Below are 18,447 nucleotides of genomic sequence, written 5' to 3'. Positions count from 1 at the left end.
GAGATCTGAGAAAGAGCTCCTCTGATAAGCCTGCTCTTTTTGAATTAAGTTGCGAGAAGACAACTTGGGCACTTTCTTCCTTTCCTAATGTTTAGCATCTAAGAGGTAGCAGTGAGCTGCACTATTTTATTTTATTTTATTTTATTTTGGAGGATGTTGCAAGTAGAAACCGAAGGAATGCCAAAGTTGAATCTTACGTCTCTCCGTCTTTTTTGTGCCTTCTTTATTTTCCAGGTAGTGAAATGACAACAGGTTCTGCTTGTAAGGAAGCTTCTGTTCTAAGGAACTTCTGTTTCCTCTTTTTCAAACAGACAAATGTGTGTGGGATGGGTGGGAAAGCTGTCTCCTGTGAACCAGACATTCCTCATTTGCAAATGCAAAAACCGCAGGGAAGTTCAGGCTCTGTGCATCTTACTCCATGCATTGTCGGGAAATGCTGGTGAGCTAGGAAGAGCTTCCATTCTTACAGTTCAAGTTTAGTTGTGCTTCAGAGAAGGAAACTGGCAGGTGCCACGAAGCACATCTAAACCTGAACTGTAGAATGGAAGCTTAATTCCTCAGCAATTCCAAATGTCTTCTCAGTAGAACCCTCTGGACCAGCCTTCGCCAACCTGGTGCACTTCACACACGTTGAAATACATCTTGCATCAGTCCCCAATGGGAACTCGTGCTCCAAAACATCTGATGGGCACCAGTTAGCAAAGGTTCCCATAATATAATCCCTAACTATTGGGCAATCTGGTTGGGACTGATGGGAATTACAGTTCAGAACACCTAGAAGATATCACTTTGGGAAAGGCTGATCTGAACGGTCATTGATCGACACTCCTGATCTACAACCGGGACTTGGCATCAGTTCAGAGCATGCATATTTATATTCAGTGCCTGTCAATGGTTGGGCTTTCAGAATTGTTCTACCCCAATGTTGGATTCTTGTGTTGCAGGTACTGGGTTTGAGCAAAACGGCAGAAGAGGAAGCATGGGGCCAGCCTTCTGCCTCCCAGATGATTTGATGTTAATGTCCAGTTCTACAAGGCACTGGGATTTGCTAGCACTCCATGCTGTGACAGCAGGCAAGACTTCCTCCCCAGCACCTTGCATTGTCTTAGCACTAATACATGCCCAAACTGCGGGAGGCAGTGCAAGACAGGAGTGCCTGGCGTGCTATGGTCCATGGGGTCACGAAGAGTCGGACACGACTAAACGACTAAACAACAACAACAACAATACATGCCCTCCTGGCAGGTAGAGCGGGTTGGCGCAAATGCCCTTTCCTATGCTGGGACACAGCTATGAGAGTTTGCTGTTGTGTGAGGCAGTTTCAGACTCCTCCTGATAGGCACCATCTCTCACAGCATGTTGGGAGCATGTTGTTCCCATATCATCCTGAGATCACGGTGCAGTCATATGATTGGGTTGAAACAGAATCCTCTTTAAGCGCACCATGAATCAAAGCATCCAGAAAACGAGATGAAGCTGCTGGATCAGGCAGCCTGGCTTTATATATGCTGAAGAGAAAATGAGGGTCAGAACTTGGGAATGAAACCAGTCGCAAAAGTGTTAGGGCAAATCCACCATTTGAAGCACATGACTTCCTCCAAAAGGTCCTGAGAACTAGTCCCCCCCCCCCGAGAGCTACACGTCCCAGCACCTTTAAAGTCATGTGCTTTAAATATGTATTAGAGGTCCTTTAAATGTATGATATGCATCTGTTCTTGGTCTCCGAGACATCCATAAGGGTAAAACCCAACTGTGAGCCTCTGAGCCTAAGCTTCTTCCAAGGATAGCATTGGATGCAGATTAAAACATTGCTTCTTTCTTCAATAATGACTGTTCAACATAAGCTTGCAGGGTCAAAATACTGTCTGAACTTGCAAATGTTCTCTCCCCCCCCCCAATGGGGAACAAGAGGAAGTTTTAGTCAATAGACTATTGTCTTGGGGTCTGGCACTTCCTGATCTTAGCTTAAGGAAGAAGGAGTGTGTGTTTAAAGGCCACTGGAACTCATGACCATTGCAGCAGCAGCACCAAAACACTTTCATCATGAGCGCAACTACTGGCATTAGCATAGAGCAGTCTTCACCAACCTGGTGCCCGCCCTTCAGATGTTTGGGGCTATATCCCCCATCAGCACAGCTGTGCTAGCTTGAAGCCGATGGGAGTTTTAGTCTGAAAATCTGGAGGACAGCAGGTTGGGTAAGCTGCTGTAGAAAGGATCTCTGCCAGAGCTGGGGAGATACTTAGAGCTAAACATTAGAGAAATGGTTTTGAAGAGGTGGGATTCTTTTATGGGGTGTTGCGTATGCCTTGTCCGTTCAGAAAGGGCCAGTGTTGATCAAATGCTTTATCCCCCCCCCTTTTTTATTGCTGTCCCTTCCCACCTGTCTTGGGCAGATGTTTTATATATATTTAGTCCAACAAACTGAAGTGCTTTCCACCCTCCCATGGATGCTTTTATGTTCTGGTACCTTGACTATCTTGCAAAAGATCTCTCTCCTGAGGAGGAAATTGTGGGTATGTCAGTGTTGTCTGCAGTTAAGGAAAGGTTGTACAGAAGCAGTCTGCCTGCAGCCTGTTCCCTTAGAGGCTGACTGTTTTGCAGGGGTCTAGAAACACAGAAAATATCAGACCCAGAATTCTTAAGGTATCCTTAACCGCAGCCTCTTTCCAGAACTCGTGGGGCCAGTTGCCCCAGTCTTTGAGGTTCATCACCCGCTCCCCCACAAAGCTTCCTGGCTGCCCAGGGAAACCTGGTGTCTGAAGGACTGATGGGAGGGGAGAAAAGCAGGAAAGAAGACTAATAGTCTGTAGGGCCAGCTGGGGAGGCTTTAAAAGGCTATGCATGCCTTCTTTCACTGGATGTTAAATGCTGTTGGTGCTACTTATGTCTGAAAAAATGAGTAACTTGTGTCATGAGTGCAGTGAAGATCCAGGAGCAGGTTAGTGGCCTCTGACAGGGACTATTTTTGTCCTCCTTTATGGAACACTTCCTGGGATGCTCCTCTGCCTTTCACATTTACATGGGGTGATCTTTGGGGTGCCTTTAGGGAGTGCCTTCTGTTACTCTAGAGGAAAGGCCATTCCCCCCCTTACTTCCTAAGCAGGTACAGTAGTTTCAAAGTTAGACCCCTGTCCTGTCCATCAGTTGTTCAGCAAGATTATAATTTTTATCACTGTTAAAGCAGGTGGGAACTTAGAACTCCTGCAGTTTTCAGATGATTGTGGCCCATCTTGCTTTACCGTGCTGGGATCCTATTAATCTCCCCCGCACCACACATGAAGCTTGGATCTGTGCCCCTGCTTACTTATGAGGCATTGATGTACTTTCAGGCAGCTGGTCTCCTGGGCTCTTAGGACCAGCCAGATGTAAGCTTGAATGTTACAAACCTAAGCTGCGTGGAATCAGTTTCTGTACTGGTAGTTCTGTAACGTCGAAGTTAATTCCTGATTTTGAAGGAGGGATGTGTCTTTAACCATCTCTTGCTTTCTATGTCTAATCATCTGCACTTTTCTTTATCTTATTGGTGTGTGCTTTGTTTTTTAATAACTTTGGGCAAAGGGTAAAAAGCACAGGTGTGTGTGTGTGACTGGCTTTGCAAAAGGACAACCCCCCAAAAAAAAATTCCTGGGGAAGTGGAACAGTATGAGTGAATTATTCTTGCTTTATTTCTCTTCTCCCCATTTTCACCAGATACATTTAGCTGGCTGGGTTTTTTTAACAAATAAAATTTTTCTTGGGTTTTCTTTTCTTTCTCCCAGGATGTCTGGTTTGAGGGGAAATGTTCAGAAATCTACTGGCTGGCAGTTTTAACCAGCAGTGTGTTAAAAAATAAATAAAAACAAAATTATATTGTCACTCAAAGGAACTGGTGTTTTTCTTACAAATAAATAAATAAATAAATGAGGGACATATTCATCAGAGAAAATTTTCATAGCTCTCAGCTGTATGGAGCCAGAGGCTTAAACCGCACTGCAGCAGCTATTGCAGGCTGCCAAAGAGACTTAATTTTTAAAACCCCATCACAACTCAGAATTCTTACAGCATCCAAGCAACTCTGCTCCTGCCTCTACTGAAAACTGCCCTGTTGCTCATCCCTGTGGGTGGTGGTATCTAATTTCTCTCTATTCTATTGGCTTGTGCATTTAAACTTTCATGATCCTGAGTGGCTCATGTGTGAGTTGGGAGTTGCTGTTTAGTCGTGTCCGACTCTTTGTGACCCCATGGACCAGAGCACGCCAGGCACTCCTGTCTTCCACTGCCTCCCGCAGTTTGGTCAAACTCATGTTGGTAGCTTCAAGAACACTGTCCAACCATCTTGTCCTCTGCATAGCTGCCAAGTTATCCCTTTTTTACAGGGATTTTCCCTTATGCTGAATAGGCTTCCTCGCGAGAAAAGGGAAAACTTGGCAGCTATGGTCCTCTGTCGTCCCCTTCTCCTTGTCTTTCCCAACATCAGGGTCTTTTCCAGGGTTTGGAGTTGCCTTAGCCAAGTCCTATTCCTCCACATCAAATCCTGTTCTGTGAATGGGTGCAAGCATACATTTAATAGATAGTGTCCAATTTTTAAAAATGGGAAATGTATTTTGTAGAGGGTATGTGATAATAAAGCCGCAAATGGCTGAAATCTGTTGTGTCGCCTTAGATTGGGAAATGGATTAGACAGTACCCCAAGCATAGATAGGATTGGCAGAGAAGCATTCCTACCTGTCCCTTAAATCTTGAATTAGCCCAGTGGCTGGGCCTTGTCCAAGTCTCTCTCCTGTCTTGTGGCAAGGCCCTGGGCATGATCAATCTGTGATTCATCATCCCCTCTTCAGAAAATATTTATTGTGTTATGCACTAGAGTGGAATATTCACATAATAGAGGCTGATTCAAAGTGGGCTTCACCTGCACCTTAATTTTATTTCTAGCTTCATTTTTTAAGAAGAGAAAAAGCAAAAGACGGACGGTGAAACATTTATTCTTTTTTTTAAAGAAAACAACACCAAAACCGCCCCTGGCTGCCATGTCGTAAGGAGGGTGAGAGGTGAGTGCCCAGTCCGCAGTGACTGAAAGCCTGTGCTGGTATAGTGTGCAGAGTTTTGTTACTTCAGCCGTAATACCACATGGAGAAGAGAAATTTGCTGCTGCCGTAGATGACTGTCGTCGGTTCTTGCTAGTGGCCCAGAAGCAGCCTGCCTTGTCTGACAGAGCTGTGCCGCATTGCCTTGCCAGGCAGAGTAGCCGGCGGAAAAGGACACAAAAATGTGCATAAAGTTTGCACGTGCTGATTTGCATGTATGGACGCGAACATAGAAGCAATGACTCACAAACAATGAAATAGATCTCATCCTAGTGGGGAAGACACCTAATCCGTCTTGCCATAGCAAAAGAAAAAAAAGATGATTATGATGATGGTAATAGTTGTATTATTTATACTCCGCCCATCAGGCTGGGTTTCTCCTGCCACTCTGGGCGCCTTCCAGCACAGATAAAAATATAATAAAAAGTCAAACTAATTAATTTAATTAATAGCAACTGAATGGGTAGTTCCAAGGCCCCTTTCTGGTCCGCCTTTTTCTGGAAAGGACCCGGCAGCCTTTCAGAACAGAGGACTGTCCTCTACGCGCGGCTATGTTTCCCTATGAAGCATTCAGCTGCGGAGGAGGAGATTCCTGCAACGTTTCGGTTTCTCTGCCTAAAATCCGTCTTACGGAGATTTGCCTGCCCTGTCCAGATGCGCCCCAAACCGCTTTGCACCACCACGACTCCCTTCCAAAACCGCAGCAGCCCCGCCGAGGTCGGAGGAGGAGCTTCCTTCCAGAGTGCGCGTGCGCGCGGCGTTCTTCGCCCCCCCCCCATCCCTACCTCCCACCAACGTGCCTCCTTTGGCTCCGCCTTCCTCGACTTCCGTCAGGGGTCATCCTGGCCACGCCCGCTCGCTCCCATAGCTACGAAAGGAGGCGGCGGCAGCGGCGGCGGAGGTGGTAGCCATCTTGGCGGCGGCGGCGGCGGCGGCGGGCCCGACGGGGCGATGAGCGGCTCGAAGCCCAGGGTGGCGTCGGGGTCCGGCGGGGCGCTGAGCCGCCTGCGAGGCCGGAGAGGCTCCGGAGACGCGTCGCCCGCGGTCGTGGCTCCGCTGAGGGCCGCCGTCTTGCCCCGCACCGAGGCGGAGCTGCTGGCGCTGGACGCGGTCCGGCCCGAGCACGTCCTGGGGCTCAGCCGCGTCACTGAGAGTGAGTAGCAGGGGCGCCCCCGGAGGGGGGCGAGGAGGAAGAGGAAGAAGGAGCCCCCCGGGCGCTGAGGAGGGAGCGAACCCCGACATTGTGCCAAGCCCGCTCTGCGCCCCGGTATCGACTCCCCAGAGCCCCCGCCCCACCCCAGTTGGTGGATTCACTTAGGTGGGCACCCACTTAGGTGGGCACCCGTAGGCCAGGGGAATTGGGAGGGGAGGGCTCCCCCAAAATCTTCTGTTGCCTCTGAAGGTTGCCCCTTTTATGGACTCTCCTGGGCACCCCAACATCGATTATGGTTTTGCTCCAAGTAGGCATGTTCTTTTTCCAATCAGGGCGCAGGAAATTGGGAGCGGCGGAACGCATTCTCTCTTTACACGCCCGCTAGCATTTTGCTCGGAAGAAACATCCCTTTAATGGCCCCACCGGCTAGACCCATAAACGTGGGCCCCCAAGTACAGTATCTATTAGGTTTCCATTTCTGTCCCGTCCCTGAGCGCAGGAAATTTGTGGGAGACAGAGAGTATGCACCCTGCTTTCTTGTTTCACCTGCTGAAGAGCCAAAACATCTATCCCCCTATTTGCAACTAAGGGAAACTCAGAATATATATATTTAACTACTCAGGGCTTTGTCTAGCCCTGGCTGTAAGGCTGACTCAAATAATGATTCATTCATTCATTTAAAGAATTGATATGGATAACTTCTCACTCCTGGTACCCCTGAAACTGGGAAAACCTGAGTACACCAGTATCAGCTTGTATGTGTTGCTGCTGCCCCTCACTTCATGTGCACAACCTCTCTGCTTACTTAGCAACTAGCTAGTCCCTTTTTCTGTCAGAATAACTCCACCAAGGATGCAAAAATCTGGGAGCCCCAAGGCACCCTAGCACCACCCTGCCGCATATTAGTGTATCAGGGGTACTCTGAAGAGCAATTCCATTCTCTCCCCCCCCTTTGAATAGCTCATTCTGAGCAGTCTCTTTACTCCCTCCTAACTTAATACAGTCCTCTCAATTAACAAGATGGTAATAGCTTCCCTATGCTTTTCTCCTTTCAGAACTCTGAGCACACCTGAAAGTCTTCACTGCAGTCATAATTCTGAATTACTTCTTTTCTTTCTGCCGTCTGTCCTTTCTGGCTTAGAATGACTTTCTCTCTGCAGTCTGCCTACAATCGTGGAAATACAGGGTTGCCCAGGCTTGTATTTAACAATTCATGTAATAACCATAGGGTGTTCCAGTGTAACACTAAGCAATGTGTTCTGTCAGTGCAAGAATTTCCACTTGTGCATCAGAACTTCCCTGCTTCTCTCCTCCGCGCCACCCCCCTGGCACCCCCCCTAAATCTGTTCCTTCGGAGCAGATATAGTGAAAGCATAGGGAGATGGAGAGGGAAGTCTGTGGTGTAAACAGAAATCCTTGTGTTGATGTAATGCATTCAATGGATTCCACTCCATACCAGGAATTCCCTGCAGGCCAATGACCAGCCCATTCCTCCTCTGAGTCCTTTTATTTATTTATTGCATTTATGCCCCACCTTTCCTTCAAGGAGCTCAAGGTGACATTTTATCCTCGCAACAATCCTAGAGGTAGGTTAGGCTGAGAGTGAGTTATTGGCCAAAGGTGAGCTTCACGGCTGAGTGGGGATTTGAATCCTGGTCTCCCAGATCCTAGTCCAACACCCTAACCACAACACCACACACTGGCTCTCTGTGTCTTACACTTTTCTCCACATCCAGTATGATAAGACAGAGGGCTGGTGGAGAAGGGACATTGGAAGCTCCTCGGTCAGACAATTGGTCCATCTAACTCATTATTGTGCACACTGACAGCTTGCTCTATCCTTCCTTCTTCAGTAAGCCTGGGCAAGGAAAGGCAGTACTAGCTTGTCAAGTGGCTAGAAGCCTGTGTTTTTGTGCATGCTTTATAGGAAGCTAGTACTTGGGGGGTGGGGTGGGCAAGGAGTAGGCTAGTAACATTTGTGGGCTTATTTGCAGTGTTGCCGCAATATCTGCTCGCCTTTCTTTTATATACAGGCAGCAACCATTTCATGCAGGTGTTCCATTCCTGGCCCCACACTCGTCGATGGAGCACATTTAAGTGCGCCCCAATCCTGTTCTGCCTTCTTGCGGGTCCAAAAGGACCTGCATGTCAGCGATCATGCGTCAGTTGGACTCACCTAAAATGGCGACTGCCTGTATATAAAAATGAGGTCCTTGGGTTTATGTATGCGTGAAGCTTTATTTCTAGCAGGACTGACCCATCAGATTGGCAGTAGTACTCCCAAGGCTTTGGGCTGCAATGGCTCTTCCCAGCCCTGAAGCCCGAGATCCCTTTACCTGTCTTGTCTTTCCCAAATGGTAATCCCCCACAAGGGACTTCTCAGGCTTCCTTTTCCTTTGTCTCCTAGACTATCTCTGCCGACCAGAGGACAACTTTTACAATATTGATTTCACCAAGTTCAAGATCAGGGACCTGGAGACAGGGACGGTACTATTTGAAATTGCCAAACCTTCAGCTTTAGGTAAGTGGGCCGTGAAGAAGAAAAAATAGAGAAAGTGAGAGCTTGTACATCTAGAAATTGCTGGGATTTCAGAATCTAAATAGTTTCTTCTAAAGAATTGAATGATTTCTGCAATTCTGCCTCTTTTTCTCCTTCCCTCCCCCCTTCTGACATTCAAGTTCCCAACAAATATTTTAAAGGAGAAGTTTGCAAATTTTCCACAGGGATTAGGAAGGCAACTTAATAACTTTTATATAAGCTACTCTGCGTGATATATTGCTCACCACTAATATAGACAAGCTGGTGGGAGTTGTAGTCCAAAGCATCTGGCGGGCACCAGGTTGGGGAAAGGCTTCATTACATTTTCTCTTGCATGCAGTATACGGCACAATAGGGCCCTGATACTGTTGTATCTAAACCCCACCAGCCTTGCCCACCCTGCAGTTCAGCCCAGCTGGACTAAATCTGTCTGTAACATGACTCAGTCACCAGCTTAGCACATCACCAGCAGATAGAGAACTGATTATCACTGTCATTGTTATTATTAATTTCATTTATAGACCATCTTATCTCCATGACTTCCAGAGTGGTTTAAAATACATAAAGAATACTAAAATGCAAACGATTCCTGTTACAATCAATAACGCACAAAACATTAACACCAGTAGTGACCGTAGCGCAGCAAAAACAAACAAACAAAGACACCATAATGTGATGGATTCAGCATGCAAAATGTCACCAACCTGGGTAAATTAAACCTGTTCAACTGATGTTGGGGGCTCTGCATCAAAAGTCTTTGGTGCAGTTCTGGGAGTAGCAAGGTGCTGCCACAAGGCTCAAAGATGAGCTTGGGTGGCAGGCCATAAATTATGAGTGGCCTGATGGGAGAATCTGCTGAGGGAGTGCCAGCAGAAGGTGTGCATGATATCTCACGGATGACTCGCTTCTTAAATGTCGCTTCTTGCAGAGCAAGAGGATGATGATGGCGACGTCGGGGAGGTGGACACCAGCGCAGGGCGCTTTGTCCGCTATCAGTTCACGCCTGCCTTCCTGCGCCTCCGGACAGTTGGTGCAACGTGAGTAGGAGTTTGTGGGGTGATGGGGAAAGGGGGCTACCGTGCTAACCCTGTGGTTGCAGTCAAATGATTCTGAGATTGTATGAAGCAGGTTCATCAGCTCACAAATAATATATATTGAAGAAGCGGCTATGCCTGAGGCTCAGTGTAATCTGTGATTCATAATAAAAAAAATAATTTAAAAAAGGAATGGGTTGTATACGGCTAAGTCCTACTCGGTAGGCCCATTAAAGGACTTACATTAAGTCTGGTTCATTAATTTCATTGGGTCTACACGGAGGAAAACCAACGCTGGGTACAACCCGATATCTCTGCAACACGAGAAGTTGCAGTGTGCAAATTGTAAAAATTCACAACATGCTTGATTTCACTTCCTTGTCACAACCCAGCCATCTTCATTATTTTGCACAATTTATTTGGCTAGTTATGGATAGGAGCAAGGTGTCGGGTCAGCCGGGGGCAGGAACGATCCACAGGCACAATGCAGGAACGAATCCAGCCCGTCTCTCCCATCAGCGTTGGCCGTGCAGCCCTAGGGGGTCCGACAGCCCTTCCCGACGATTTATTACGACTCACATCTTGGAGACACTGAGCACATATTCAGAGTCCAGCAGAGATAAAACGCAGACGGAGTCAGGCTGAGGTTGTGTACTAAAAGCTACTTTATTAAGCATAAGGCAGAACAAAAGAAAAGCATGTCTCTTCTCGCTAAGTCCGAAAAGAAAAAACAAACAGAAACAGAATACAGCAAACATCCGCTCCCGTGATTCCAACAGTCTTTGCTGGTATGCATAACACAGGCATGTGACCTGCACAGTGAGAGGAATAGAAACCTAACATCCTCCCCCTTTCTATATCACTGGGCAGTGTGTTAGTACAGCCCCAGCTTCTGTACATAGGTAAAGTGTCGTTCCCTGGGAATGACCTTGGACAACAAATCTGCTGGAATCTCAGTTCCTGGCGTATAGGACACCGTTACAGGTCCATTCTGAACACATTCCCTTGCACGTCGTAATTTTAACTGCAAGTGCTTTGTGCTTTGCTTACAACTCTCAGACGTTAGCAAAGCCAAACATGCTTTGTTGTCCTGATAAACCTGTATAGGACACTCTACATGAATTCTCATGTCTTTACACAATTGCAACAACCATTCACAAAGTGAATATGACAAAGCATTGAGTTCAGCTTCACAAGAACGTAGGCTCACTGTTGTTTGCTTCTTGCACGACCAGTCAAACAGACTCTGGTTGTACATGTAGCAAACCCCAGATGTGCTTTTACCATCTGTGGTATCACTTCCAAAACTTGCATCTCTGCAAATATTTCAAGACCTCCAGATATTTGATCAGTGTATCTCAGTCTGTAGTGCATCGTACCTTTCAGGTAACGTGCTATGCGCTTCAGTGCTTTCCAATCCTTAAGTGTAAGATTGTTAGCGTGTCTGCTCAGCAGATTAGTGCTGACTGCAATATCAGGTCTTGAACATCTGGCAATGAAGTTTAGTTTGCCCCTAGAACACTTCTGTACAGTGTAGTATCAAAATGCTTCATCGGTATCTTCCACCTGAAAACCTGTTACCATTGATGTATCTACAGGGTTTGCATCAACTAAGTTCAGTTTGGTCAACACATCAACAATTTTCTGTGAATGGTGTACCAAAAATTACCTTCCTGATCTCTTTCTATTTCTAGAGAAAGATAGTTGGTTATCTCACCAAGATCCTTCATGTCAGAGTGTTCCTTCAGTTGAGCTAAGGTGCTTATGTACAAAGCAGCAGCTTTCCAAAATAAAAGAATGTCACCAACATAAAATAAACAATACAGGTTGTTATGCTGCAAACTGCCCTAGACTTGTTTGCTGCAAATAGTTGTCAGTTGCTGAGGTGTCATTAAGCTCTGCTTCATTTTTCAAACATACCTTCACAATCATAGGGACTAGGAACTTTTGATTCTATTATTCTGCTTAGGAAATGAAAGCTAGTATCTTTAGGAACAAATGCTTGTGGGCAGCCCCGTGTTTTGCTCCTGCAGGTTAGTTGCAGCTCTGTCTGTGCCCATCACAGGCAGCATTGCCTCCAGGGCCGGGTCCTTGCAGAAGCCGAGTTTTGGCTTCTAGTCAGGAGACCATCTTGACCACCTAACTGGTTGTTGTTCTTCTCTTTCCCCTCCTGCCTCTGCAGCGTGGAGTTCACAGTAGGAGACAAGCCTGTGTCGAACTTCCGTATGATCGAGAGGCATTACTTCAGAGACCGCCTTCTCAAGAATTTTGACTTTGATTTTGGCTTCTGCATCCCCAGCAGCAGGAACACTTGTGAGCACATCTACGAGTTCCCACAACTTTCAGAGGACCTCAGTAAGTACAGTACCTCTTGTGTGACCCAGAGCTGGCTCAAGACCAGCCTGGTGTCCTCCAAGTCATTTTGGACTATAAATCCCATCTGCCCCAGCCACTGCAGGCTGCAGAGTGGGGGTGATGGGGGTCGTAGTCCAAAATTGGAGGGCATGAGGCTGAAGAGGATACAGTAGACTTTGCTTCAGTACCAACTACCAGATGCCATGCATTGCTTTAAACCTCTCAAACTGAGTTGTACTCAGAAGCTGGTTGGTAGCCAGTGGAGTTCTTGTAGCACCAGCAATAGCTGTTCAGTGGTCAGTCCTGGTTAGTAACTCAACCACTGTATTCTGCACTAACTTTGCACAGCCTTCAAAGGTTGCCCCATGTACAACCTGACCTAACCTCTTCCAGCTAGCTGCTTAAGCTGTTTTTCACAAGTAAGAAGGTAGGGCCAAACAGAACCTCACACAGAAATCTTTAGTGTGAACTTGATATATTTCAAATACCATGCCTTTTAGAATTGTGGCTGCCGCAGCCTAATGAGAAAAGTGGGGAATATTGCAGTGCTGCTAATTTCAGTTTGAGTAAGCGCAGCTCGCTCTCTTCAAAAGATTCCTCATTCAGGGGAAGAATGTGGTTATGCAGAAGCACTGAATTGGTTGACTTCTCTGTTCCGGTACAAGCTCTGGGTGTTAAAAAAATGTTTTAGAAGGTCATAGCAACCTAGAATTGTTGTGTTGGAAGGGACCCTGAGGAACATCTAGTCCAACCCCCTGCAATACAGGAATATGCAGCTGCCCCATACAAGGATCAGACCTGCAACCTTGGCATTATCAGCACCATGCTCTAACCAGCTGAGCTATTTAAAACTCTCTCTTTTTGGAAATTTTAATTGGATTCTTATTGATGTGTTTGCCACCCTGGCCTCCTTAGAGGTGGGTGCAGGATATATAGTCAATAAATAAATATTTGCTATCCATTCACTGGCTGCGCTTACATGGTTCAATTGCTCTTGCAGGTAAAATAAGCAATCTCATGTAGCATGTCTCAATTTTTTAATAAGTGGTTAACGGGGGAGTTGTTACATATAGGGATCTCCTTACATGCTATGTTCTATGGTTGAGGCTAACTGACCTGTCTCTGTGTCTCTTCCTCTTTCTCGCCCTCCCTCTCTTTTGCCCTACGCAGTCCGTCTGATGGTCGAGAACCCCTACGAGACCCGCTCGGACAGCTTCTACTTTGTGGACAACAAGCTGATTATGCACAATAAGGCTGACTATGCCTACAATGGAGGGCAATAGCCCCCGCTGCTGCACCCCCCCTCCCCCCCTCCATTGGACTTTGCACTACCGCCAGCCATCCTGGTCACATTGGAGGAGAGCAGGGAAGCTGCCCTGGACTCCGAGGCCTTTTGCGGAAAGCTCTGTGAGGCTCAAGATGTGATGTTAAAGGGGCTGAGGTGGCAACTGGTGACAGTAAAGGAGGCTCCCCTGGCAAACCCCAACCCTTTCCAGCCTTGTTCCTTTCTGGTCCTCTGCTCGGTCCCCTGTGACACCTGGGTCAGGTTACAGGCCGGACTGTCTGTTAAATGTTAAACTGATGTAGCAGTTCTTGTAGTTTGGCGCACTTAGCCTGTATTTCTTGTATGTTCTTCCCCTTTCCGGTGGGCATGGGGACACAAAGCTGTTGCCTCTTCCAAGTAGCCCATGAAACGTAGATAGCAGGTTCCCCCCCCTTTGGAGGAGTGTGGCAGGGCTGGTGATTCCCTTTGGCAGAATCGGTGACCCAGCCTGTATGATGGGCTGCGAGGGCCTACCACTCACAACCAACCTAAAAACAAAACAACAAGGAGAGGTGTTGTTTTTTAAGGGATGCTCTAGATTGTGGCTTCGTTCTGTGGTCCTGAATGTTTCTTAAACTCTGTTGGGTACCAGTTTGCAAAAAAAGAGAAAAGGCCTGTGAGTCTTTGTGAGGTCTTTTGAGGCCTTTTCTGCCAACCAGCTTAGGGGGAGGGAGACTGAGATGAATGTTTCAGCCTGAACACTCCACGCAGCCCTCTATCCTGCCTTCAGCCTACGTTCCGTTCTGCATCTCTGTTTTGCTCTTTTCCTTGAAAGGAGTGCAAAAGAAGGTGGGCAAAAGTTACCAGGAGCCAGAAATTGCCTGGTGGAGTATTAGTGTAAGAAATGGTGGTGTTAACCAGCTTGTATTGCCTGCCTTGGTTTGTGCTGCCATTGAAGTGGGCTCCATAGGCTCCCCAGTGCAATGAGATGTAGCCGAATCAGCTTGGCTGTGAAAATAAGGGACTTTCCCCTCTTGAAACCTGTAGGTCTGAGCTTTTACTGGCTCCATTTAAATGTGTAGGAAACCAGCCAGCTTTTGCTGCTGAGATGCCGCTATGCCTGTTGGTTAGGCACATCTGAGGAGGGAGTACTGGATGAGGGCCTGGGGAGAAGGGTGTGTATCAGCCAGTGAAGCAGGAATCTTGCCCTGAGGCAGCTGTCGGCAACTACAAAGCAGTATTTTTGTTGCTGTCGGACTCCACTCCCGGGCCTTTCTCTCTCTTCAAAGTTAAGCTGGTGTTCAAAGGCTTTGCAGTCAGGGGCCGGTTCTGTGTCAGATGCTAATTCAGCCTGCACAGGAGAAAGCCTTCCAGGCTCTTGAGACTAGGCCTTTTTGGAGGGGGTGGAGGCACACACACATCCCATTTTAGAGAGGGGAGGGGGATAGTTACAGATTAGAGCGTTTGTGGGAGGCAAAATGCAAGAGGAAAATGGCTTGGACTCTTTAGCTGTAAGGTAGGATGTTCTTAACCACTCCCAAAATTTTGGGGATGTAATAAAGCTGAAAAGGGCAGAGCTTTTTGTCCCTGTGTAGCCAAGTTTGTGGGTTAAAAGGGGGGGGAACCCTCTGTATTTTTGTTCTTGTTTTCTTCCTAACTTGTGATGTTCCAGCTCCTGCACTGTGCGGCCCAGTTGTCTCTACTGATTGATGATGGTAGCCAGTTCTGCTGCAGTCTGCTTGATGCTTTCCACAGAAAGGTGCCTTTTCTCCCCATGTCCAAGGCCACATTCCCAGAGGAACAGTTGAGGGAAACACTTCCTCATTCCACAGGAGGAGGTGGTGGTGGTGATGATATGGGGTTCCAGAGTCAATGTGATTAAAAACACCAGGTGCCTTTTAAACATCATTCTTACTGTTGCTCAGGCTCCTTCCGAGGACGTCCCGCCTTTGCTTTCTTACGAATTTATCCCAGGAGCAGTTGGGAAGGATGGGTAGCAATCTGAGCCAAGAGCAGGTACCGTACTTTGCAATAAACTCCCAGCTGCTGGCCCCCTTCTCTGGGCTCCAGATTCTTCTCTCCTCCTCCTTCTCACTTCTTCTTTCTCAAAAAACTGAAACTCTCTGCCGCCCCCAAACCTTCCGAGTGTTGGTGCTCTGTGTGTCCTTTGAAAGCTCCCATCTCTTCAAGAAGAATCACTAAAGCAGAAATGGGGCAAGGTGCTTGCTGGTTTAATTCTGCCTGTTGCTGCTTCTGCCTTGCAGGACCAAATACGTGAAATGGGGAAGGAAGCGAGGGGCAGTGAGAGGCAGGTATCCTGATGCCCCAGAGGACGTGGCCAAATGTGTGGCTTTGTGCTCTCTGGAACACTTTGCGCCAAGAGAGAGAAGGGCTCTTTTAATTACCCCACCAGATGGAAGATGAGCCTGCCCTCGTCCAGCCAGCACTTTTATCTGTCACTCATTTGGATGCTGCTCCTTGGGATCACATACTCCATTCCTGTGTGGAAGCCTGCCTCTCCCTCCCCCACCCCCTGAGCCATCTTCCTGTCATGCTAACACTGCATCTGTGGGTTGCATATGGAAGAGGAGGGGAAGGCTCTGCTTCTGCCATGTTGACCATAGTGTTAGTGCAGGGTGTGGGGGGCTAGATATACAAGAACAGCATTTATCCAAAGACGGGGGCACCTAAATTTATAACTGGAATAGATGGGCCATCTCCCCCAAGCGGTTACTTGCCATGGGAAAGCGTCGACGATTCATTCTTCCTCCCCAGCCATAACCTGGGGGGTGGGGGCTTTCTCGTGGCCCCTGCTATGTTTGGCAGGCCATCTCCCTGGCTTGATTTCAAGCCCTTGTCTTCCTCTTTGCATGTCCTCGTCCCTCTGGAGAAATGTTAATGAAACTGAGCCCTTCCCTGTTGAATAAACCACACAGGACCCTTGAAAGCAAGAAGTGTCAATGAGGAAGAGAACTGGAAATAACATTGACTTCTGCATTGTATGCAGATTGATACTAATGACAGGTTTGCCATGAAGTATCTGCCTTAAAAGCATCAATCTGTAAGGTTCACTGTTGCCCTCCAATGGTGTTGACAGCGGCTGCTTCCATCTTATACTCGGTGGCTGTGCAGGCACTGAAGTCCTCGCATTGCTTGTCTGCTTGCCCCACCCCAACTAATGGAGAGACCTGGTCATAACGGGGCCGCTCTGTTACATTTCCCATTTGGTGAAGCACCAGCAAACATGTTTGGACCTCCTGTGTATTTTTTTTTATTTTATTAATGGGGCGGGGCGGGTTATAAGGCCATCAGACCCAGGCAAGGGGATAGTTTATTTCTCAGTCCCACTGATTTTTCAGAGATTTTCCTGGGATGGCTGGAAAAAGAAAACTGTTTTCTGGTATCCTGCGATCAGTTTACCTGCAGGAAGAGGGAGAACATTTGCAGGGCTGTGACAAAATGCAGCTTTCTCCAGTTTGTCTCTGAATTGGCCATTGGAAAGATTTCCCCTGCAAGATTTGTTTTTAAAATGGGGTTTTCTATTCCATTGTGGTCTTTGCCTGACAATAATATACCCGTTTTTGGTCTGTCTGCGTGCATCTGTGACCGTTTGGAGAGTGGCAGGTTGTTCCTTTTAAAGTTGTGAATTCCAGAAAAGAGATCACGGACGTTATATTTTTCTGTCAATGTATTTTTCCATAGAGGATGACAGGAGTGTCCCAAGAAGTCTGTGTGACCATTATGATCACCACATTGAACCGTCGTCATGCTGTTGTCATCTTGTGTGTCTCCTAAACCTACAGTATACTAGCTGACTCGTTTGTATAAAATGTTACTTTGTCGAAAGCAATAGTAATTAAAAACAAAAAAGCAAAACTAACAACACACAGCTGCTGTTGCCTTATTTGTTGCGTGACCTTAGTGCTGGGAGCTGGGTGGGTGGCAATCAGGCAGGTCTTGCGTATTGTGAACCTGGAAATCTGTGAACCCTGAAAATGCAAGTGGGTAATAAAAATGTCCAGACCACCTTAGAATAGGTGCTAGCTGTTGAAAAGAGGCTAGGCAGGAGATAGGGGCTCATCAGTGTCCTTTAATTCCTGGTTGAGGTTATGGTGAGGGCTGTTTCTGTTCTAGAATAGGAGCAGCATTTCAGAGGCCCTCTTGGTTCCAGCATCCAGACATAACATGGCTTTGTCACTGCTCCAACAACATGAGTTTGCATGATTTCATGGGAATACCTTTTAAGAGGACATAAAAACTGCATTGGTTGAAGCTCCACCTGGCCCAGGGGGCTTTTCTTGACACAAGACCAGCCAGTTGGCTCTGGGAAGTGACCAAGTAGAGCATGTAGCAATAGAATCATAGAGTTAGAAGGGACCCCGAGGGTCTTCTAGTTAAACCCCCTGCAATTGAGCCCTGGGTGGGCTCAAACCACCAACCTTCTGGTTAATTGCCAGGTGCATTGCACCACAGGAGAAGCCATCACTTGTTTATCCCCTGCATCTGTCAATAAGAGAGATTTATCACAGATTGTGTGATCTTCATGATGTGCTCTGGAATGTCAAGATTCATATTCCCCCGTCTCTGGAATGCTCTCCCCAGAGACGCTTGCCTGGCACAATTGATGCATACCTTTTCGCACCAGGTGAACCTTGCGCATACGTGCTTGGGTTTGTTAGTATCTTGCTTCCTTGCAATCAATTTTAAAACTTTAATTTTTAAAATAAACATCTGTTAGCGCTTTCCAAGAATAAAATCCTCCTTGGTGTGGGGTCCTATAAATTGTAACATTTGAAATAACCCCAAATAAAACGCATCTCATTATTTCATAAAAGTTATACACCGCTTGATAGTGAAAACAACTCAAAAGTGGCTGTCAAAAAAGAATTACCTGTAAGAAAAATTATCAATAATTTAAAGACTTTTGAAGAGGTAAAAACAACAATAGACTAAAAAACATTAAAACTTGCATCTACTTCATGGGTTATTAAACATGATTAAAACCAGCGTGACAGGCCCAGACCCTTGAGTTTCTTTC

General features: G+C 46.9%; 1 protein-coding gene across 2 annotated transcripts; it reads left to right on the top strand.

The window, feature by feature from the left end:
• Positions 1 to 5,934: 5,934 nt before the first annotated feature.
• Positions 5,935 to 17,292, top strand: UNC119B (unc-119 lipid binding chaperone B). 2 transcript variants are annotated; one of them, XM_035098075.3, is made up of 6 exons: positions 5,935 to 6,217; positions 7,273 to 7,432; positions 8,625 to 8,738; positions 9,685 to 9,793; positions 11,973 to 12,145; positions 13,316 to 17,292. In XM_035098075.3, the coding sequence occupies exons 2-6, from the start codon at positions 7,360 to 7,362 to the stop codon at positions 13,426 to 13,428; spliced, it is 582 nt and encodes a 193-aa protein (XP_034953966.3). In that variant the 5' UTR covers positions 5,935 to 6,217; positions 7,273 to 7,359; the 3' UTR covers positions 13,429 to 17,292. The 2 variants fall into 2 exon arrangements, with proteins under 2 accessions (XP_034953966.3, XP_034953964.1); XM_035098073.3 differs by lacking the exon at positions 7,273 to 7,432.
• The last annotated feature ends 1,155 nt before the right edge of the window (positions 17,293 to 18,447 follow it).

The sequence above is a fragment of the Zootoca vivipara genome, chromosome 16 (assembly GCF_965207765.1).
Source record: "Zootoca vivipara chromosome 16, rZooViv2.hap1.1, whole genome shotgun sequence".
NCBI classification, from domain to species: domain Eukaryota; kingdom Metazoa; phylum Chordata; class Lepidosauria; order Squamata; family Lacertidae; genus Zootoca; species Zootoca vivipara.
The sequence above is the reverse complement of the archived record's forward strand: the minus strand, read 5'-3'. Positions and strand labels throughout refer to the sequence as shown.